General features: G+C 36.2%; 1 protein-coding gene across 5 annotated transcripts; it reads left to right on the top strand.

Moving 5' to 3' along the window:
• The first annotated feature begins 90 nt into the window (after positions 1-90).
• LOC105041822 (uncharacterized) lies at positions 91-23,209 on the top strand. Of its 5 annotated transcripts, XM_073253022.1 has the most exons (20): positions 92-246; positions 343-389; positions 469-638; positions 4,802-4,954; positions 5,078-5,237; positions 5,871-6,186; positions 6,876-7,013; positions 7,141-7,333; positions 7,434-7,564; positions 10,128-10,346; positions 12,831-12,997; positions 13,968-14,046; positions 15,490-16,053; positions 16,143-16,489; positions 16,633-16,749; positions 19,041-19,109; positions 19,317-19,535; positions 20,102-20,221; positions 20,327-20,422; positions 21,634-23,209. In XM_073253022.1, exons 5-20 carry the CDS (start codon positions 5,101-5,103, stop codon positions 21,872-21,874), a joined length of 3,153 nt encoding a protein of 1,050 aa, XP_073109123.1. In that variant the 5' UTR covers positions 92-246; positions 343-389; positions 469-638; positions 4,802-4,954; positions 5,078-5,100; the 3' UTR covers positions 21,875-23,209. The 5 variants fall into 5 exon arrangements, with proteins under 5 accessions (XP_073109122.1, XP_073109123.1, XP_073109120.1 ...); XM_073253021.1 differs by having other exon boundaries at positions 91-389; XM_073253019.1 differs by lacking the exons at positions 92-246; positions 343-389; positions 469-638 and adding an exon at positions 3,503-4,711 and having other exon boundaries at positions 20,330-20,422.

The following is a 23,209-nucleotide window of genomic DNA, read 5'->3' as shown; positions in this document are numbered from 1 at the left end:
GATTGCTTCCAGCTGTGGCTGGCATGCGTCACTCATATTTAGAGTACTTTTTTTTTTTTTTTTTTTTTAAGAACCATTCTTTTGGATTTATGTGGTATTTTCATGATAGGAGGAAAACAACATTATTTGTATTTGGCTAAAGAACAAACAAGGGATATGACTACTTACCAAAAAAAAACAGGGGATATGACTGTTGTGAAGCTCCTTGTACCTGGCTGAAGACCTTTAAAACCCGTTGTTGCTATGGTAACAAAAGACACTGCCACTTTCTGTTGGTGCATAAGAGCTTTGGAATGCCTCTAATATATGATATCCTGATTTGATTTATTCTATTTTCTGAAGTGATTTTAAATGCTAAAATCAAGGTCGGAAAGGAGGCGCATTTTCAGGTCTGTCTACAATTTATTATGAATTTCTGTCCTTGCTAAATTCATTATCCTGCTCATTTTAAATACGCTGATAATACAGTCGACGGCATCATCCTTTGAGATGTTCACTGCCCCAAGCCGATGGCGGTGGGCTAATCAAATATCTTACTCAGAATCCTAGTCTCTATGACATTTGATTGGATGATCCAGAAGGGAAGATATGGTTGACCAACTTTATCTAATGCCGATCCCCTGGGGCCTTAATATCAGGTAAATGTTTGCCTCATTGCTGCAGGGATGTTTGTGAGACAGCATCATTTCTTGCATAATGAATTTACATTTGATAGATGTTGAGCACCTGTGATCTTTTGGCAACATCTAATCTCTTCATGGCTGTAGCTTCTACTTTTAAAGCAACGTCAGCATTTTCATATAAATGAATTCTATGCTTTGCCACTATGAACAATTTGCCTGAACTTGACTTATTGATATGCGGCTCAACTTATCCTTAATCCTGCATGCTTTTCCATCCCATGCCATAAGCGAACTTTTGTTCTTTATCCTCTTTAATATTGAAGGCGATCTTGTGTTGTGCTTGAATAAGCTTAGTTATCTTGGAATGGTCTGAGGTCACAAGACCATTCGCAGTCAACCAAACATAGGCTATGACAACTAGCTGCACCAAAATGGCCTGTCAGAATGTATTGTTAAAGAATGAGCAGCGTCAGCTGTTACTTGGGTCGAAGCTGCATGCATCCCCCCAGTGCCGGCTTAAGGGTAAGGCCACCAAAGCAAGGGCTTTAGGCCCCAATTTGTTTTAGGCCCCCAAACCCCCTCCCTCTGCACCACATCCAGCCATCCACCTACGAGCACGAGAAGATGAACGGTACTGGAGACAAAGACGGAGACGGCGAGACAGGAGACGACGAGCGAGAGCGACGAGACAGGAGTGGGTGAGGAGGCCTCGAGGTAGAGAAGAGCGGTTGCCCGTTGGGGCCGTGGGCGAAGAAGTTGGCAATTCAGATAGTGAGGTCATCGGAGAGCTTGCAGAGGAAGGCCTTGAGGCAAGTGAGGGCGACACCAATGAGAAGGCCATCAGAGGCACCGATGGTACCATCGTCGATAGAGAGGATGCGGATCCGTCCCACCATCCGACGGTAACGATCTGACTTGAGGGGCGTCTCCTGATCTCCGACGGCGGACATTCCACGCTTAAGGGATATCTTTAGTGGGACAGAGTTTCAGGCTTCCGTCGGCACCGCGGCAGGGGATTTTCTGGCTTCCGACGTCTGAGCGACGATAAGAAAGGTGGAAGGTCAGAGTCTCCATGCATCGGTTTGTTTCTTTTATTTTTTTTCCTTTCCTGAGTCATGACACATGAGGCAATTGGGACTGGCAATAGCGTGGTCGAAGAAATAATGCTGCATTGTTATTTTTTTTGATAAAAAGAAGGTTCAACTTGAATCGTGCTATGGATTTCCTTCACTTTTAACAGCACCTTTTATAACAATCATGTTAAATCTTTACTATTATAGATGGAGGCCACTTATCCCTGCTTCAGCATACTATACATCTTTTGTTCAGGTTCAAAGTTTGGCTGGGTTACTCAGATTAATGTTCCTTTTCTAATGATTTTTATACCTTTTGGATCTACTGTATTAATCATAGTTGTTGTTTCTTTTATTTTCTTTTTACTTTTTGAACTTAATCCTCTCCGTTTACTAATGCAAATATTTGTATTGGGGCTATGTTCAAATGTTTTGTACACAGTATATATTTCTAAATAATCTCCTATAGCTGTGTACAAAAAAGGCTTCATATTAGATATAATATGAAGGACAAACAGAAATATTTGAAGGCTAATTCTTGTACTAAAGTTATATCATTTTTTAGAGTGGTATAATATATATATTTATTATTTTCTTATTCTACTAAATGATAAAAAATTTTACACAATAATATATCTGATCTAACTCTTAAATCGTTGTCACAAATACATTGAAAAAATCGTATTGAAAGTGTTAAAGCAATAAAATTTTAAGCTCCACAAATAAGAGATGTTTTATTGAAATTAACAGAAATTAGTAAAAATTCTAAAACTAAAAGTCAAGCTAATTGCTTAGCAACATATAAGTTTAAAAATTTTGAGTTTTTATTGGGTATGACTATTTGATATGATATATTATTTGCTATTAACTTAGTTAGTAAAAATTTACAATAAAAAAATATGCATATTGATATTGCTATAGAACAACTAAAAAATCTTCTTTCTATTTTTGAAAAATATAGAGAATATAGATTTGCATCTACTATGATTTTTTTTAAAAAAATTATATTTGAAATAAAAATAGAATCTAAATTTTATGATAAATGTATCATTTATAGAAAGAAATAATTTGATGAGAATGTTTACAATGAAATAATAAAATCTCTTGAAGAAATATTTAGAATTAATTATTTCTTATATATAGTAGATCAAACAATTTTTTCACTCTAAAAAAAATTAGAACAGTTTCAAATGTATTGAAAATATATTTAATTTTGTATTTAACGATAAAAAATCGAAGTCATTAGACAATGATAGTTTGAAAGAATATTATCTTAATCTTGAATGTTTCTTAAAATATAATAACTACTCTGATATTGATGATTTAGATTTATTTTCAGAGCTAAAAATTAAAAAAAAAAATTATACAAATGGAAGATAACAGTCCAATGAACATACTCAATCATATAAAATGACTCGACTCTTTTTTAAATACATATATTATTTTTAGAATAATATTAATAATTTCAGTAAGTATTGCTTCAATAGAAAAAAATTTTAAAATTAAAATTAATAAAATCTTGCTTAAGATCAAAAATATCTCAAAAAAGATTAAATGGATTAACTATATTATCAATTGAAAAAAAAATATTAGAAGAACTTTATTATAAAAATTTAATTAAAAATTTTACATCTCAAAAAGTTAGAAAACTAAAATTTCAGTAAAAAATTTACATAAAGTTCAATAAAAAAAGATCATAATTTAGTATTTAGCTTTAGGCCTCCCAATGTGTTGAGCCACCCCTGCATCCCCCAATCTCAATACAAATCTCATTGTTGCTATCAGGAACTTAAATACACATCTGAAACAATTATGCCATGATAAGACAAATCTCATTGTTACAAATCTCAAAACAAACCTCATACCGGGAACGGGATACGAGCAACTGCCATGATAAAGTGTTAACAAGCTTTATTTTATGCCAAGAGTATTTGACATCATTATTGCATGATGTGCAAATATTTCACTCATGTGATTCTACAGAAGACAACTAGAGAAGATGAGAATCGCAAGTACATCATCATAGAAAAGATACTGAGCTCATAAGCTGGAAAGCCTGTACAAGAATAGCTGGTGTTTCTCCCCAAAGCCTATCTGCTTCAGTCCTCAAGGCTACAGCATGCATCACGTTTACAGCTTTTAGTGGGTATCTGCATGAGAACCATATAAGCAACTGCTTATGAACAGATTACACCAGCAACAAACTAGATGGTAACAAATAATTTAATGATTACTATAATTTTAACCAACAAGCCTCAACCCTATTTAAGCAAGATTGAATTGAGAACAAATCGATTTAAAGAAAAAAGTCTTCAGTTACATGAGAGGAGGAAAAAAATCTAAAGAAACATTCCTTGTTCTTGTGAGGTTTATGCATAACAATCTATTCAAGGCAATGGAAAAGGGAGAGCACAGGGGATTGCAGGGCCCACTTACTGCTTTTTCTTGACTCGACCCGTTTGTGGCCCGACCAGATCCGTTAATCCTTCTTTGCCACCGGTCGGTCGGTTGTTGCGGTTCTCTGCTGATGGTGACCGTATTCCGGAGCCTTTGTGTGGAAATCTCAGGTACGATTGACCTCATAAAAAATTTCGATGCGGGAAAGCGTCGACGGATGCGATGATTTCCCACGTGCAGCCGCGGCAGCAGAGTTGAGTTTTCTATTTCAGAACCGATCTCCCTCACGGCAAAAAGCGCGGGAAAATGAGCAAAAACTCTCAAGGCGGGAAGATCCCCTCCCCTCCCCCACCTTCTCTCCTATAAGAATTCCCCGACTGCCGTATCGGTTTCCGATTTTTTCCCTCCTTGCTTTTGATCGCCCTCTCGCTCGCTCCATTTGTTTCCCTGCCTCAAAACCCTAATCTGAAGATCGGCCCAAGAAGTCCTAGGTTGGGCCAATCGATCAAGTAGGGATGGACACAGAAGGGCTTTCGATCATCTGTGCCGGCCTCGGATTTTCCGAAGAGGACGAGAACGGGATTGTAACAGGTTATTCTAAGAGCGAGTATTGTTTGGGTGGGGTTCCGAATCATGAAGACCTAATCTTGATCGATGCCCTTCTTATTTTCTTGTTCTAATAATTTCCTTTCTTGGTGATCTTCTCAGATAATTTAAAGGATCTGCAGAGATTTCTCCGGCGAGACGATCCACAGCGGAGAGATGTATTCAAACAGATTTGCAAGTGGAACACGGTGTCTCGTGATTTGATCCCGATTATTGAACATTATCAGAGCGATTGGAATTTGGTGATCGGTGCCGGTGATTTTTCTGTTCCTTTTCTTTTTTGGATCAGTTTTCCTTTTTTGTCCTTTTTTGCTTCGAGAAAGATTGTTGTCACATTTAGTTTTTGGTAATCAGTTTTATTCTTTCTTGCATGCGCAGTGAAAATTTTGGTATTCCTTACAATGCCTATAGATCCTTCATCCGATGATATTGCACAGCAGATAGAGTATCTGTGGGAGTTAAAAGCTGCAATGACGCGTAATGTCACGCTTGCGGTCATAGTCTCTCTTCTTGAAGACCCCTTGGAACATCTGGAACGGTAGGGGTATAAGTCTGCCTGCTTTTATTTCTTGTATGTATGATGTTTTATTTTTATTTTTTTAATATAATTTGGTCAAATCTCAGCAATCATTTTTCTAAAGATGTTAGCTTTATGAATAATCAGACTGGGATATCATCTATAAAATATGTTTATAGATATCTATCAATTTTGGGACCAATTGAAAGCAAGAAAAAGGAAGGCATTGCTATTAGTTAATTAGTATGTAGCCTACATAATTTTATCTCTGCTACAGGATTGGAAATTGATCTCCTATTGACATTAAAACTAGAAGACTAATTACGATGAACGTTCATGAACACCAATTGATACCTTTCTTGGTTAAGCTTACATTGCACTGTTGTCTGGATCTGGGATCAGTAACTGGCAGCATTATGCGTCTACGTAGTTCTTTACTAGTTCAGTAAACAAACAGACGCTATACATTTTGTGTAGTCAGTAGTATACACGCACTTAAACACACGTTGGAGTCCATGCTTTAAAAGTCCGACCCTTTTTTTGTTTCATGGTGCTTGGTTTTTCATACTGTTCTTTTTATTTCACTTACATATAATGGATAACTATTACAATTCTAATATTGCATTTCCTGTTTCAACATTGGATGCCAACCAGCAATGCATTTACAGAGGACGACTGGAAGCTGGTTCAGCTTGTGCTTACCCTTTTTCGAAACCTCCTGGCCATCCAAGAAATTACATTGCAGCAGAAGACATCTGGGTTGGCTACTCGGTTTTTGTGTCTGACAGATAGATTTCTGGAGCTCATGTTTCAGGAGAATGTTATGGACTTGATCTTAGTACTCACCCAGCACATTGATTCTTCTGCTTATCTTCAGCATGACAATTTGCTTTTACTGGAGATTTTCCACTATATTGTTCTGGGTTGGGACCCAGAATTGATTGCTCGAGCTTCAAGACAGGGTTCCAAGGTCTTTTCCCATCTTTTGCTTTCTGTCTGTGGCTATTCCAGTTCTTCTAGTTTTTCTTGTCATTCTTCTCTTTTGAATTTGCATATTATGGATGCATTTTTTTCCAAAAAATGATAATGTAGTATGGAATAGGATTTTGCAAGTTGATTTATACGTGTAATAGAGGAATAACTTCCAAATAATATTGCAGATTTTGTTTAATGCCACTGCATGGTCATTTTTTTGGTGGTGAGTCAATATCCCTCTAGTCCCATGCTTGATACTGATTATGTGAGTAGTCTATATTCATATATGTGAACAATAAGTTAGTATCTCTAATTCTGTACATGACTTTGGTAATAAACTAATATTCTGTTTATTATGTCTCACATATCGATTATCTCAGTCTGAGAGATTCTCAGTTGGCATCATTTTGTATTAATAGCCATGTACAGGTTGATGGAGAGGTTTGGCTGTTGACAGTATCGCTTCAGTAGATATTTTGAATTTGTCTTATATTTCATGTTACATTATTGTACAGTTTTGACTTCCAAACAACATCAGTGGTTAAGCATTCTTCATTATTGTTATCAAGCATCTATAGATTCTCTCAGGTTGATAATTTTTAAACTTCCAAGATATGGTTTGTAACTGTTGCCTTCTTTGGCTTGCAACTAGGAATTCCATGTAAAAGTGGCTTGTGTTTGCAGGTTAATGGAGATATCACAACTTCTGTAGATTCTCTCAGGTCAATTATGGAGGCGGAAGAGATAAAAAGAAGAAACATAAGGCTAAGGAACTTCGAACGTCATTCACAATTTAGTGGAACATTTACCTGCCTTACCATGGTATGGATTTTGGCCAACTGCCAGATGGCATGAGGAGATTATTTGCATTCTAGCCAGGCAATTGATTTTCTCTTTGCTATCATTACTATTATTAATATTACTGCTATTGTCCTTTAATTGCTGTTAGGATGGCTCTAAAACATTGTTTAAAGGCAATCCATCTTCTGCCTCTGGAAATGGCTTGCTAAAAGTTCTTAAGGTTCAACGAGGTCCATTAAAAAGAACTGCATGGGATCATGGTTGCTTGTCTTTGCCAAAGGAGAGTACTTTGGAATTGTTACACAACTTCTTAAATCAGTTTCTATCAGAAGGCTACAATGGTAGGTTTGCTGAAATGGATATTTTTGACATCTTGGTTTCAATTGTTGCTTCCTTTTTCTCTTTTATGTATATCTCATGGTCTGACCTGCTGCTCATCAGTTTTGATGCAGTCCCTTCGTGAAGATATCGAGAAGGAGCACCAATCCATTCAGAACACTGATGTTATTACGTTTTTCCAGCTTGCTAATTTTGTTTTAGCTTTTCAATATCGGAAGGCCTCAAGTTCAAAGGTGGGAATTGGTTTGAATCATATCCTTATGTACTTTGGTTCTACAGATAGTTTTCGAGCTGAATTAGGTGATAACTACATGTGCTGAATGCTCCTTGTAGAGTTGTTAAATCGAAGTTTCTTGTCAAATGATATTTTCTAAGAAAATAGCAACATCTTTTGTCTCTGTTCATATCTCAATGAATGCTTGCTATTAAGGAATATCTACATTTAGAAGGCTCTGCATTTTGGGGGATATTTTATTACATGGTGATGCAAATGCAAACTGCTTTAGAGGAGGAAAAGGAGCCAGTAAATATAAAATAATCTTTTTCATGTTTTAGATATGTAAGGTTGAGAAACCAGGGGTTTATTGTTTCCATATGTTTAGCCAGTCTATTTGTTTTAGTCATAATTGCTAAGGTCCTATTTGGGATTGTTGTGGGTAGTAGAGCTTTTATAAAAAATTATTTGTTGTTTGGTAACTACATTTTCTAAAAAAATACTGTGAAATTTTAATATCTGTTTGGTATTTAAACTAATAAATTACTTCTGGTATGACAAAATGATAATAAGGATATTGCTTAGCATACTATTACTAATATAATAATGTAATAATATAATATAACGCAACATAAGTGTAAATACATGATATGTTCATGTGCATTTTGGTCGCCAAGAAATTCTTATTAAAATAGAAACAACTTTCCAATATCAGCCAAGTAGAGCTTTTGGGAAAAGCTCCATCCCAAAAGCTCCAATATGGAGCTTCTCCCAAATAGATACTTTTTAGCTTTTTTGAAAACCAGAAAGCACTTCTCATTTTTTCCCCAAACACCACCGTATGTCTTGAAAGCATTTTCTACCCTTCAAAAAGTACTTTATGGCCCTCCAAAAAGTTTTGGAATGGGCCCTAAGGGGCTCCCTATGATGTCTTGCCACTTTGTTTGTGTTGTGCATTGTGTCTGTGAGAGGGAGAGAGAATGTGCTGCTCTTTTATATGAAGTTCCAAAAGTACCTAAATATTAACTTGCTTTGCGGAATCTTAGTAGGGATATCCACTAGCTACAACAAAGTTTATATATGGTGGCCTTTTTTTTCTTTTCATTAATATGCTGAGCTACAAATTTTTTTTCCCCGCTCTTTCAATATGTGAATTCATATTGATAATGATGACTTCTTCAAAGGGCATAGGTAGGGCTGCAACTTGGATGGGTTGGGTTGGGTTGAGGGCAAACCCTAACACAACTGATATAATTCCCAACCCTAATCCAACCAAACACAATCCCAGGTTGGGATTTCTCTAACCCAACTCCTCCAACTAAATTTGGGTTGGTCAGGCCATGTAAACTGAGTTAGATTGGATTGAATATAACATTTAAAATAAGGGAAAGGCTTGGTTGCTCTTGTTGTTTTGAGGTCTCAATCATTTGTCGATTTAAATGACAAACTTAAAAACATAAAACCAATATGAAACATATCGACGATATTATTTCCAAACCTATGGCAGCTCATTACTGAGATTACTGTAGTGCTTTATCTCATTTTTACTGCATCCATCATTAAGTGCTGAAACTCTTCCCTTTTGTTTCAGGTCCATCAACCCTGGAAAAGTTCCTGTATATAATTTCTTATGCATAGTCTTGATATGCATAATCCATATATATAATTTTTAACTTTGTACCCCTACTTGCATCTTTTTTTAATCTCTCTTTCTTTGATGTTATTGCCTAACAAGCAGAATCCTGTTTATCTTTAACATGAGCCATAATCTCTTAATTTCTGAAACTGTTTCCACCCTATATCCTATTCCAGCACTTATGTCTTTAATATGAACCCTAATTTAAACTATTCATAGTCTTGTGCAGGAAGTGTGAGTTTTCTTGGACCAGAGTATTCTAGTTTCAGTATAAGAGAGCCATTTAAGAGTGTGTTACGGTTTCCATCCCCTAAATTTATCAAGACAGTTTTCTGAGTTCTGATCTACCTTTGCCAGACAATAACTTTTTTTCATCTACCATGTTATTCATGCCACTTAAAAGGCATTGCTGATCCACTATTTATGTCCTGATATCTGGAAACTCACGTTTTGTTTCTTATGATGGGACATCAATCTTTTGGCTGGTGTAGATTTGTAGCAATGAACCATGTATAGTTCAGTCCTCCATGCATATGAAAGGTTGGTGATATTAATGAGCTTTTCTTGTTTATCGTGCTATTAAAGTTCTATTCTTATGAAAGGAGGAGCCTGTGAGAAAGTTGATAATTTAGTGTAATATTGATGCAGCCATGATCATGTTAATATGTACACAGAATTTTTATTTGATTTTTTTATGCATTTACATGCATGTACATACATGCATATCTGCATAATAATCACATACATATGCATGGACATACATAAACACACACACAGACATGCATGTGTATATGGATTGAAATATGCACATAGGTACATACATACATAGATTCTACTATTTCTTATCATATGTCCAGTCATGCATCTAGTTAAATACACTTTATTTTTTCTTTTATGTCTCCTGTCAATTAGCAGCACTCAACATGTATTCAAATTATTTCTTCAGAAACCTGGCATGGAGGGACCTATGTCTGAAGCTTTGCCTGACCATGTTAATGTTAAAAACCTGTCATTCCATGGGAATTTATGTGGACCTATTGCAGCAACTATGAATGAAGCCATGTTCCTTTTAGTCATGTCCAAGTGGCGTGAGGCTTTTGAGGGATTGAAAGAAACTAGTGACTACAAATCTCTATCAGCTGCAGGATCTCTGATGAAAAACATGGTAAGTATGCACACTGTGCTTGTATTGATATTATAGTGCGCTTCTTCAGCTTTACGAACTTCATGAAGTGAATTTAATTACCATGCCACCCCCCACCCCCACCCCTATCTGCACCCTGACCCTGCATGAGCTTGTACGTATGTTCATATTGAAGATGCATGGAAGCACATAATTGTGTACTGCGTGTTTGAGATACATTTTTTTCAAAGACCTGTGGACTGGACCTAATGCTCAAAACATTTATTTATTTATTTATTTTGAAAAGGAGGAACTATGTTTTTTAGTTCCAAGATGAGTTTAAGAATGCGACTGATCTCTTGAAATGATTTGCTTGAATTAATTATGTGGTTATCCATGTGTAATAAAAAATAACCAAACGACTCGACAAGAAAGATTAGCATAACAAAAGTCTTCAAAAATAATTGGATTTGAAGTATATTGTTAATTTTCAACATAATGAGAAAATAAGCAACTGGCATGTCTCATATGAAGTATCAACTCAAGGCTTTTTATCCTTCAAAGTGACCCTTCAATTATTAATATATGCATATTTTAGGCTACAATTTCTGTAATTTTGTGCAGAATGCTAATGCAACCTAGTTTTATGTTATTATATGTCCAGAGTTTGTTGATGCCCATTTTAAAAGAAAAGAAAATAAAATAAAAATGAATCTAGCTGTGCCTCTTGCCTGACAGTTGATAAAAACATCAGACATGAATCTGTGAGCTCAATACTATGACAGTCCTTTGGGTCATGCCAAGCCACTGAATATACTTTGGCATTTTGGGTTTGAGTACCAATATATTGCGAGGATTTGATCTCATTGATTGATCTATTAGTGCACATTAGGTATATAGTGGAATATTTAAGCACAGTGTCATCAGATGATTCCAATTATGATGTTGAAATTACAAGACAACACAAAGTAGGATTTTTCAAAACAGTTTGAGGGGAAGGATATAATGAGTGAATATTTGGGCTCCAAACTTCAAATTTGGCACATATCAAATTTGAAGACCCACCTTAAAGATTCTTGATGTAGTGTATCAAGGCTCTAAACATTGTAATATATGACTCTAAACATTGTTATATATGTATCATAATTTTAGTTTTTTTCTTTATTTGTTTCAGTGAAAAAAGAGCACTGGAAACAGGTGCAGCAAACCAATAGATATGCCAGTCATAAAAGATGCTAAGATGACAGTGATGAGGAACAAATGATGTAAAGAAAAATTTATAAATTATAACTATGATTAAAGCAAACAAGAATTATAGCTAGATGTGGATGCCCAGGATTCTATAAACCAATACTTTACATCATGTTAGGTCTTTGCCAAATTATGGCTTGATCTTTTAATATCATATTTGTCTGCCAGAGCAAACTAAGAGCTTAGAAACTTGATGTCTAACACCATATAGTAACTCTGGTGTACGATGAAGTTTTTATATCACCTCTGTTGCTAATATCTATGTATAGAAAGTATGATTTCACAATATTGATATTCTAACTGCTCTTGGTAGTTGATTTTTTCTTGAAACAGTTCTATATGGTTTCTTTAAACTCTGCTTCCATGGTGGGTTACAAGGATTTTTTAGGCTGTAATTGTATCTCTAAAGATTTGGTAATTTTTTGTGGAAATACTTGGAGTCCATTGACAGATTTTTTTTTTTTTAGTTGTTATCTCAATATAACCATTGTTTAAAAGCTTAGTGAAGCGAACTACTTTGTATTACCAGGTCCAATAAAAGTCAATTTTAAGACTTCTGTTTTATTTATTTAAAAGCTTATTGAAGCAAACTACTTTGTATCACCAGGTCCAATAAAAGTCATTTTAAGACTTATGTTTTATTTAATCCAACAACTAAAATATGATCAAAATTGGGTGTAAGATGTAGTTAGGAACAGATGTAATGGCATGATGACTGTCATATTGATATAAGCTGAATCAGTTATGAAGTGTTAAATTTGAGGCTTGAGAATTAGACATACGACCAACATTCAAAGTTAACACAATTTATTCTTTATGCCAACTTTCATTTTTTTTCAGTCCTAGATATTGATTGTGTTTTGCAATTAACCATTAGATCTAGATTAAACAGTTGTAATTCTAATGTTTTCCGCATGCGTATCTAACCGGGTTTCCTTATATTCGTTTATGACATTGTATATAGAGATATCCTTGTGCCAGCATTCTAAGAAAGAAAAGTGTGAGAGTAACTTTTAAAACGATTTGAGTACAAAAAATTTGTTCTTTATTGACTTTTAGTTTGAAGTTTACTGCTTTACTAATTTTCATAAGGTGCATGTTAATGGTATCTTATCTTTCTTTCCAGTGGGACTGAGAAGGCAAAAAAAAAAAAAGAGCATTTGTTTCAGCCATAGTTCTGAAAATCATTCTTCTTTCAGTGGTTGGTCAATTCGGGAGGCTTTCCTTTGCCTCCATTGAAATGCCTTGTTGTTAAGCAGTTTGCTCTTTGTGCAGATTTGCATGTTAGATTTGGTGCTAAAGTTATTGCCTGAAGATGCAAAAGAACCTCAGACAGCTCGAATACTTCTATATAAGTTATTTTATGATCAGACGGATCAAGGGTTGACGCAGTTCCTCTTAAACCTGTTCAAATCTTTCGACACTCATAAACAGCCTAAAAGGTTTGTTTAAAAAGAATTATTTTTAATTTTAGATTCAGGAATTTAAGCATCTTTCTTATACATATCAATTCGCCATGTGTTGCAATCTGACGAATGATATGATCACAATGTCCTCATATCCTGGGGAAATAAATTTAGTTTGTGGATATACTGCAGATGCACCTGGAAAGCCTGTAGCTTTTTTAAGCTACAATATCTTTTGATGATTATATAATCGTGAACAAGCTGGTTTTGACCCTTTTGAACATCAAAGCCACATGTTTGACTTGTAGACACACCATGCTATGTGAAGAACTCTAAATATTTTGCACTTATAAGCATCAATAATGGCATATTTACTATGTTGACATTACTAATATCATACTACCTTGAAATGACTTTATTAAGGAGCATTCTTGCTATGCACACATGAAAAATAGAGTGATAATCCAAAAATGTCCTTAACATGCCTACTTCATGATTTTATTAGTATAATTTTTCTCGTCGATATGGGTAGCGATTATCATCTTGCCCAGCTTTCTTATTTTCTTCATTTTAAACTTAATCATTTTCTGTTATGTATTTTCTATATAACATATATATTTCTGCATGGATTGGTGTATTGGTAGAACGACTCTAAATATTTTGCACTTATAAGCATCAATAATGGCATATTTACTATGTTGACATTAGTAATGTCCTACTACCTTGAAATGACTTTATTAAGGAGCATTTTTGCCATGCACACATAAAAAACAGAGTGATAATCCAAAAATGTCCTTAACATGCCTACTTTGTGATTTTATTAGTATAATTTTTCTCGTCGATATGGGTAGTGATTATCATCTTGCCCAGCTTTCTTATTTTCTTCATTTTCAACTTTACCATTTTCTGTTATGCATTTTTCTATGTAACATATATATTTCTGCATGGATTGGTGTACTGGTAAATTCACATAGCCTTAGAAATTAATATGTTTTTCGTTAATCAGTGATCTTGCAGATTTGCTGGAAATAATACATGTGGTGTTACGTCTTATGGAGCAGCTTCAAGCACGTGGAACATTAAGGGTATGCTCTATCTGTTTCTAAAACCTCTTTCTTTCTTTATTTTATCTTTTTTTTTTTTGAGTGAGAGAGAGAGAGACTCACCGGCACTATAATTTAGGAAGCACAGATGCTTAAAGTCATATACTGTTACGGATACTTAGTATCTTATTTTTCAAAACTTTTTAAAATGCTTTGGATCAAGATATCCTATGTTGGTATTGGAGCTCGGATCGGTCTGCCGGCAGTATGATTCGATATGCCTCTATATTTTTCCATGCAGACTTAAACTGACACAACAAGGTGGAGGGAAAAGGAATGAGAGGAAAAAAGAGAGAGAAGGGGGGGGGAGGGAAGGCGAAGGAGAGTGAGGGAGACTTCGGAGGCTCGTGGAGGCCATCGGAGGGCCAGTGAGGAGGAAATAGAGGAAAAGAGAGAGGGGGAGAGGGAAGGAGAGGAGAGAGGGAGAGAGAGCCTCTGGAGGCCTACCGAGGCTGTTGGAGACTCCCTCACACTCTTCTCTCCTCCCCCCTCTCTCTCTCTCTTTTCCTATCTTTCCTTCTCTCTCTCCTCTTTGTAGGTGTCTTGTTTTGAATGCTAGAATCGTCCTAGTCCACCGCCAGTACGATTTGGCACACTCCAAATCAGGCACTTCAGGATGGTTCTGCTTTTTTGCTTTAGATACTTCCCTCGTACACTTTAGATACTTCCCTATATCTCCAAAAATGAGGGGAAGGGCCAATTTTATAGTTTATTGATATTATTTTAAATATAAAGCATGGATATGGTCTATTATTAAAATGTAAAGAATGGATTATGGTCTATTAATTAATGACTAATGATAATCTGGTAAAAGTTAATACTACATACAAAGTATAGATTATGTTATATTTTGATAGCCTACTTTTTTTTATTGACACTTTTTTGTATACATGCATATGTACTTTTGTGTATGTATGTGTGCATGCATGTATGCATATATAAAATAAATACATGTATGCCTACCTACCTACTTCATTAAATATAATTAACCAGCAAGTTCAGATTTTTAGGGATGCACCATCCAAGAATCAAACATAGAACCTCTGGTTGTTAAGCAGAGTGGTGTTGCCATTGAGCCAAGCCCCGGTTCACAACTAAAAACAAACTTATAATTGGTAGTACTTTCAGATGATCTTGGTCTTTTGCATGCATGAATCATAGATTTTAATTTAAACTTTGTTCTAGGTTTCTATTTGAAGCTATTTTATTTGCAACCAAAGATAGTTAACATGGTACAGTGGATATGTTCTTTTTTAAAAGGATGCAGGTTTTATTTTAATTTATATATTTACTTATTTATTCTTTGGCTTTTGAAAGTCTCTACTAGATCATGATTTACTGTGATGGTCTTTTTCTATTGAGACATGCTAACTTTAATCTGATCAAGTCCTTTATATTTTTGGCAAATGATATTATGAATTCTAGGTTTCTAAAAAATCAAGAAAATTCAGAAAAAAGAAGACGCAGAAAGGAAATGAAGTAGAGGCTGAAAAACTGAGAGAACATGCCAATCCCTGGAATGCTGATGAACAGACAAATGAGATTGGAAGGCCTACTTTGGAACCATTTGCTAATTCAAACAACTTAACCAAGGAGCCATTAGCAGAATCTATTTTTGTTGACAAGGAAGGTGCTAACCAAGAAGGCAACTCAATCTCTAATCCTGTTGCAGAGCCTGACATGCCTTTGCAGGATACCGGACATCTTGAGGATGATTTATCTATTTTGGACAGGGACAAGGAGAATAATCCCATTGATCTCACATATGAAACAGCAGATTCTTCAAATGATGATCAGCTCCCTGCTACAAGTGAAGTTGATTTTAACATATCCAGGTTGGTTACAAGTTTTGCGAACAATGGTGTTTTACATAATTTGTGCTGGTTGCTTAAATACTATAAAAGCAACTCAGCTAGTACAAACCACTACATCATATGCATGCTGCAGCGTTTCTGTGATGATTTGGAGATTTCTCCAATGCTCTACCAGGTAAAGTTCAAGGCAAAATTAAGAATACTGTCTGGAAGCTGAAACATGCCCCATGTCTTGTTCATACAAGCAACACTGTGTTTTTGCAGTTATCGCTCCTCACCACATTCTATGCTATACTAGCTGATGAAAAATCATCTAAAGAATATGCAAGTATTGTAAATTTTCTCACCAAACTTGTAAGGAAGATGCTGAAGATAATGAAGAAACAACCGTTACTTTTTGTTGAGATTCTCTTTTGGAAGACACGCAAAGAATGCCACTGTATCAATGCAGAAGCTCTAATGAGTGATATTGCCAATTTAAAGAAAGACATCAGAGATTGGGATAATGATGAAGTTGGTTTGTCAAATGGAGGGTCAATCCAGAAAAGCATAGCGGACTCACTTGGTGATGATGAAGCTGATCTTATACCACATGATGTTTATGATGAAAGGTAAGCTATTTATGAACTGCTTCTTTAGCATGAAGAATAATTCATTCATCCAGCGTAACAATCAATATCTATTATTAGTTGTATAGTTTCAGATTATTTAACAGTTCCATTATTAATCAATTGACTGTTTCTTGATTGTAAAGGGAGGAAAGATCATCTGATGGATCACGTGAAGATGATCTGTACCAAACAAAGCAAACTATGGGCAAAAGGAACAACAAGAGATCCACTTTAAACAATGAGCCTGAGAAGGACAGAAGGTTAGCAATCTTCACAAATATGCAGTTGGATGTTTTTTTTTTGAAATTTTTTGGCTGGTTATTTTGACTTTGAGTCAAGCGTAAACTTTTGCTGATGCATCAAATGTATTGTGCCTACTGTCTGATTTTCAAACTATGAAAACTTCCAAAAGGCAAATAGGTCCTATTTTTGACCAAGAATAGGGGATTTAGATGATAAATCTATATGAAACATAAGCGTCTTTTTGATAATGTGGTTTTTGAGCTTTTCTTTTTAGAAAGATGAAATGCTTATTTCTTCATATTACAACCATGTGCATCCAGCATTGGAGGACAATATCGAAGTGAAGCCATGCCCATGATTTTTTTTTTTTACATCCTATCCTGTTTTACCTTCTTTTTGAAGAACCAAAGCTTATTTTGGTGTAAACTTTCTGGATACATGACACGAGAGTTGAGCAAGAGTCCCCTGTGGGGCAATGGAGTCACAGGATTTATGAGATATGTATTCACCAGCAAAGCTAGAACGAAAAGCCTTAATGGGTTTAGAAAACTTGGTATAAACCACAGTAGCAAATTTTTTATAAATATGGCATAGTTAAGAGCGAGTCTGCATGACATAAGCCCATGTAAACCAAGAATAATCATCATTGAATTTGTCATAATTGGCAGTGGAAACTCTTAGAAACAAAAGGGCGAGGACTCACACATTTGAGAGAACCAGGTCAAAAAGTGAAATAGCTATGAAATTACTAGTGAAAAGGAAGTTTTACATGCTTTCCAAGAACACTACTTTCATAAGGAGGGATATCTAAACTAGATATAGAGCTTAAGGGACCATTATGAACTAATGTGGCAAGATGAGAACCACAAAGATGACCAAGACCATTATGAACTAATGTGGCAAGATGAGAACCACAAAGATGACCAAGACAATGATGCTAGGTCTCAAAAGCAGAAGAGGAAACATGGGCAGGGGTTGAGGCAGGAGAACTAGGCACATGTAGTTGGTCCATCAAATACACTTCATCATGGTGATGGCCGGCACCAATCAGGCATCTAGTTTGCTGATCTTGCATGAACAAAGAAGAGGACTCAAATAAGACAAGGCAACTACGATCATTAAGTTGACTAATAGATAGCAAATTAATGGATGATTGAGGAATATAGAGGATGGAATGAACATAAATTGGGTGATCTTAAAACCTTCCTTGTGGGAGGTGCGTAAATGGTGCCATCAGCTGTAATAATATGAAACTGCACAAGTGCTGAACACGAACCAAGAAGAGAAGCATGTGGGTTCATATAAAAAGATGCACCAGACTCCCAGATCCAAGTGGACTGAGATATACTGTGGAGCCAGAATTAGAGAGGTTTTGAAAAGGAATAACCAGAGGGTGAAGTAGTAATGACATGGAGCTGCTGATGGACCTGCTTTGAAGAAACTGTAAATGAGGTCAGGGTACACCTAGAGCTAGCATCAGATGAAGAATCAATGGCAGGCATAGCAACAATTGGCTCTGCGATGGGAGCAGCTACAGCTTGTTGGGGGCATGGTGGTCAAATCTTACGCTTAATAGTGCGCCGAGTGGATTTATAGTAATTGCAAAACTTCCTTTTTATAGCATCGAAAGGAAGGAAAGTGGGATGGGAACTAATGCTAGTGGGCTTCCAGGATAGCAAGAGAGTGGATTTTGATAGAGTAGTTGACCATAAATGGTCTCAAACTCAGGTCAGAGAGCCATAAGAAATTGAAAAAAAAAAAAAAAAAAGATGATGTTGATTAAGAACCTGGTATTGCTCATTAATGCAAGTGCAGGCTGAGCAAGCAAAGCATAGCTGATGCTACACTTCATGTAGTTTTAGGACTCCAATATAGAGCAGTCATGCTGACAAGCAGCAGAGAGCTCATGAAATAGAGTATGCATGTGTTCGATTTCTTTGCTCATGTTGACCGCGAAGATAATCTTGTAAGTCCTTAGCCATGATATCCTAGTCTTCTGTTAGAAAACTCAACCATGAGAAACAACATGCTGCATAAGGAAATGTATCAGTGTTTTCTATGGTTTAGAATGATCTTGTAATAGAAATTTTTGATTTGAAATTGTAGCCATGATTGTGCATGTTGAAGTTGCACTATGATACTATTGACCACACTATACTAAAGCACCTTTTTTTTTTCCCCTTTGGGCCACAAATGCGAGGTGGCATTCCACCACAATTTGTTCTTGTGCTGGACAAGCATGTTTTGCAGCTGATCTTAGCATATTATACTCTGGCTAATACTTGTCAATTCTTGTCTACTTACCCAGCTGTAGAAGAAAAAGAGTACAAGTCTTTTCCAAGGAACAGGAGCTCGAGATCAAAGTCCTATTCGAAAGGTGGGTGTACAAGTAACTCTGACTGTGGAGTTTCATACCATCAAATGCTTCCTACATAATGGTTATTTAGCTCAGTTGGTTGGACTTCTCAACAGAACTCCAGATATTTATACTTTGGAGCACTTCCAATTGAAACGCTAAGACTGCTTTCTGTATGAGATTTTATAATACACTTGCATTTAGTTGTTTGAAGTTCTGTTTCTTTAGGTTTAGGAATCACAAGAGGTGCAGTCACATGATTGCAAAAGCTTTGGATGCCAATAATACATACACTGCTGCTCAAGTTTCTCGTAAACTCAAGCAACTTGGTCTGCTTGCTCCTCAAGAAATGAGGTCAACTAATGCTAAGAAACTATCATGCAATAAGGAAATCATCGACAGAGGAGAGCAGTCTGATGAAGAAACTTTACTGGCATTTAAATTAAGGTAAATTCTATGTGGCACTTGTCTGTACACAAATGTAGTTGTGCTGAACATATTTGTTTGCATTAATCATGAAGGTGTTTACTGTTTGCTGCTACTACACTACATGTAATGAACATGGAGGTGGAAATGACTCTGGTAGTTTATATCATCTATATTTTTGTGGATGGAATAATTAGGCAAACTGTGGAAATATCAATACAGTGATAACCAGTAATAATCTATTTTACATGATTGCAACTAGTTGGGTCCTCATACATCTTCCTTCGCCATCACTTCCTATTGACGATGATTCAAGCTTTCTGACACATCACCTTGCATTGGGGAAAATTGAAAGCAAATTTGGCTAGAAAGCCATGGATTTTCTGACTTCTGACCTAATCAATCCATAGAAATCGTGCTACTGGTCTAAGAAGAGTTTATTTTGCTCGTGTAGAAAGCCTGCTCTATATTATCTAACATGACAACACATATAAGCTTTGTTCCTCATATACGCAATCAGCTAACACTGCTGCAAAGTATATATGTTTACTGTATTTGGCTAATCTGTAACTTTTATGTTCCCTTAGAAGCCAAAGAAAAAAGAGCAAGCTATTAGTGAAGGAGACTACGATGACAAGCATATCTCAGCATATGGAAACATCCATAGAGCAAGATTCTGATTTCGAGACTTTAAGCACCATATTCAAGTAAGTAAAAAAATAATTTTTTATCCCAACCTGTCTTTTTCTCCAACCACATTATGTAAATTTTTTTTTGTTGTATTTGGTTAATCTGTAAATTTATGTCCTAAGAAGCCAAGAAAGGCAAAATAAATCACTCGTGAAGGAGGGTACAATTGCTAGCATCTCTCAGCACATGGAAACATCAGCGGAGCGAAATTTGTTCAAGTAAGCATGTTCAGTTTCTTTTATCCCCAAATGAACTAATTTCCAGTTTCATTCATGTAAGGATCAGTCTTTCTTTCTTTCTTTCTTTTTAAACAAAATTCTGCATATGAGCTTTACGAAACACACCATGAACAATCATGAGTAACTGTTTTTTGAAGTAAAACAGAGAGGGTTATGAGCCCTCCCTGGAATTTATCAGAGCTTACTACAAGTTAGAACAACAAATAAGATATACTTGGCAATAAATAACAGCTTGTTGTCTAGATCTTTTGTTCATTATAAGGACATTTTTCTTCCACTAGTTACAATGCACAGCTGGTGCATGTGGTTTCAATGGCTTTTAAGATTTGAGATAGTTTGCAATTTTGCTGCCAAAATTTACCGTCTTTTATAATCATTCACAAGCGCCCTATGATTGGTTGCAACTTTTTAGATGCATGATCTTGCCTTTCTTCAGGGTCCACTTTTCTCATAAAAGGTGCAAACTAAAGACCAGTCCAAACCTCAGAAGCAACAGCTGAAGCAGGTTTTATTCACTTTTTGAGTCACACTTGTTTGGTCCGGGTTGTGTCGGGTTTTAAGTTTAAAAGCAACTAATATTATCTAAGGTCTTTTAACTCATACCTCATTGATTAGTTTAGGTATGTGTGACTGAATGGTTGAGGTTTTGCATGTTTTAAATTTAAAAGCAACTTATATGGTCAAAAGTCTTTTAACTCGTACCACATTGATTAGTAAGCTATGTCTGACTGAAAGTGTTTGATAACAAAGTCTTGTAGATTGTACATGAGTTTTTTTTTTTTTTTTTTTTCTTTGAAGATTTTTATCCTAAAACTTGTTGCTTAATACACCAGTTTATAGTTCTGAACTGCAAATACTCCCACATTCAAGGTATTCTTCTTTAAGCCTAATTTTCTAATTAGCATCATATACTGATAAGCAGATGCACTGTAAAGTCCATGGCTTATTTCATGAGCTTTGACGGATTAAAGACACTAAATTCCTAGGTTTAATTTGCAAAACAACAGAACAATAATCACTCCATGATATGTTTTATAGCTCATAATAATGCTCCCTGGTAGCACTCAATTTATGTTGCTAATCATATCTTCCTTGGAAGTGCATTGCTACAGAAGCTGATACAGTAGGATATGTTGAAAATTCTGTCATCTAACTACTGCAGCTAATAAAGGTCTATTGGTCTTTTCCAGAGACATGGTCTCCCAGGATGAGTTGGAGCCATCTCATAGCAAGGAACATGAAGTTGTTTTTGCTGCTGTGGATGATAGGTATCAGGCTGAGCCGGACAACCTTGGTAATAGAGAACAAGATGGAGGCAATGAGTTGGAGGACTTGGTCGACCCTGGGGATGATTTAAGACCGGATGTACCAAAAAAATTTGGATTCAGAAGAAACCTCAAGTTGATTGTTGATGATGAAGATGATGAGTGAAACAGAACGTGTATAGGGAATATATGAAGAATTTAAGGAGAAATTTTTGTTTGGATCGAGTTCTGTTATGCCTACCCCGAATGAAGCACCAGATTATGGAGACAACAGTCCAACACGTGAAGTACAGAAAATAATTAAGCAATATTTTACAAAGTTTTTTGTGTGGCAGGAAACTTACAGCCCTATTAACTGGTCTGACCAGATTGATTTATACAGCTGAAGGATCTGTCGAAAGTGGCATTCTCAATCCAAGTTCGAGCAGCTGCATGACAGTACTGATTTTGCTGGCAAAGAACCGAGTGGAAGCATGCAGCTAACCCTAAGCAATTTTAGAGAAGATGTTAAGTAATACATATAGAGCATATTTTTGACAGAGATATCAACCCTAATCTGGGTGGGGTTTGTATGCGCCAACCTTGGTAAATCTTGTTCGTTCTCATTTTCCAACCTTTGTACAAAAGAAGATTTTTCAAATATTTTGATGGTCATTACTGAATGTTTTGCACTTCATCCCATTTCCTACCATCAATTTTTATGGCCTTGCTGATGTAATCATGATCCAAGAAGGAATGATGTATCTGGGTTTCGTGGACTGGTTTCACTAACAGCACCCTTCTGTTTCTCACCTTGTACTTTTAAACGGCCATGTCAAGAAGCTGGAAGGTCAAAACTTATATATAGACTTGACTGAAGCTGGTAAGGGTGTTGGACGAGGTCACCTGTGGTGTGGAGGATCTGGACGAGGCAACGGCAGCTGATGCAGAGTTGGAGGAAGGCGATAGGATGGCGATTGGGGCCAATAGTTGGGGTATTGAGGCTGACAATGAGGTTAGTGAGGGAGCGGCAGTGCATGCAGAGGATCCCGTAGATCCATGACCCACCTCATGACCAGAGGATGTAATCGTAGGTAATGGTGAAGGTGGAATCCTGGTTCTGCTGGACAAACTTGTCTCAATCACTGTTATTATTTGTTGCTTGGGATCTTGATCTCGCCATGGAGGTTGGGAAGGGGGGAGCACAGCAAGAGTAAAGCCGAGAATATTAGGTGTCCCTTGGTGGTGCTTGGTGGTGGGGATGGGGTTTTGTGGGGGTTGGAGGGTTGGGGAGGTAAACTTTTTATCGTCTGGCATCTTACTTGAGTTCCAAATTATCTTTTTAATAGGTCAAGTATCAAATGCACTGAAACTTCATGTATGCAAAATGACTAAAGTTGGTTTTGCAAATTGATGGTGACGGCTTCCTGTATTTTTTGTATTTTGAACATTTGTTGCGTTTAACAATATTTGTTACCAATAATGGTCGGCTTTGGTGTATAGCTATAGCTGACTTTGTGGA

The sequence above is a fragment of the Elaeis guineensis genome, chromosome 2 (genome assembly GCF_000442705.2).
Source record: "Elaeis guineensis isolate ETL-2024a chromosome 2, EG11, whole genome shotgun sequence".
NCBI classification, from domain to species: Eukaryota; Viridiplantae; Streptophyta; class Magnoliopsida; order Arecales; family Arecaceae; genus Elaeis; species Elaeis guineensis.
This window is presented reverse-complemented; position numbering and strand designations above follow the sequence as displayed.

Bases quoted from the DNA above. Each gene is read 5' to 3' on its own strand.
- LOC105041822 (XM_073253018.1), top strand. From the start codon at position 4,609: ATGGACACAGAAGGGCTTTCGATCATCTGTGCCGGCCTCGGATTTTCC. The intron at 4,712-4,801 runs GTGGGGTTCCGA...TGATCTTCTCAG, and splicing joins TAAGAGCGAGTATTGTTTGG to ATAATTTAAAGGATCTGCAG. The intron at 10,347-12,830 runs GTAAGTATGCAC...CTCTTTGTGCAG, and splicing joins GATCTCTGATGAAAAACATG to ATTTGCATGTTAGATTTGGT.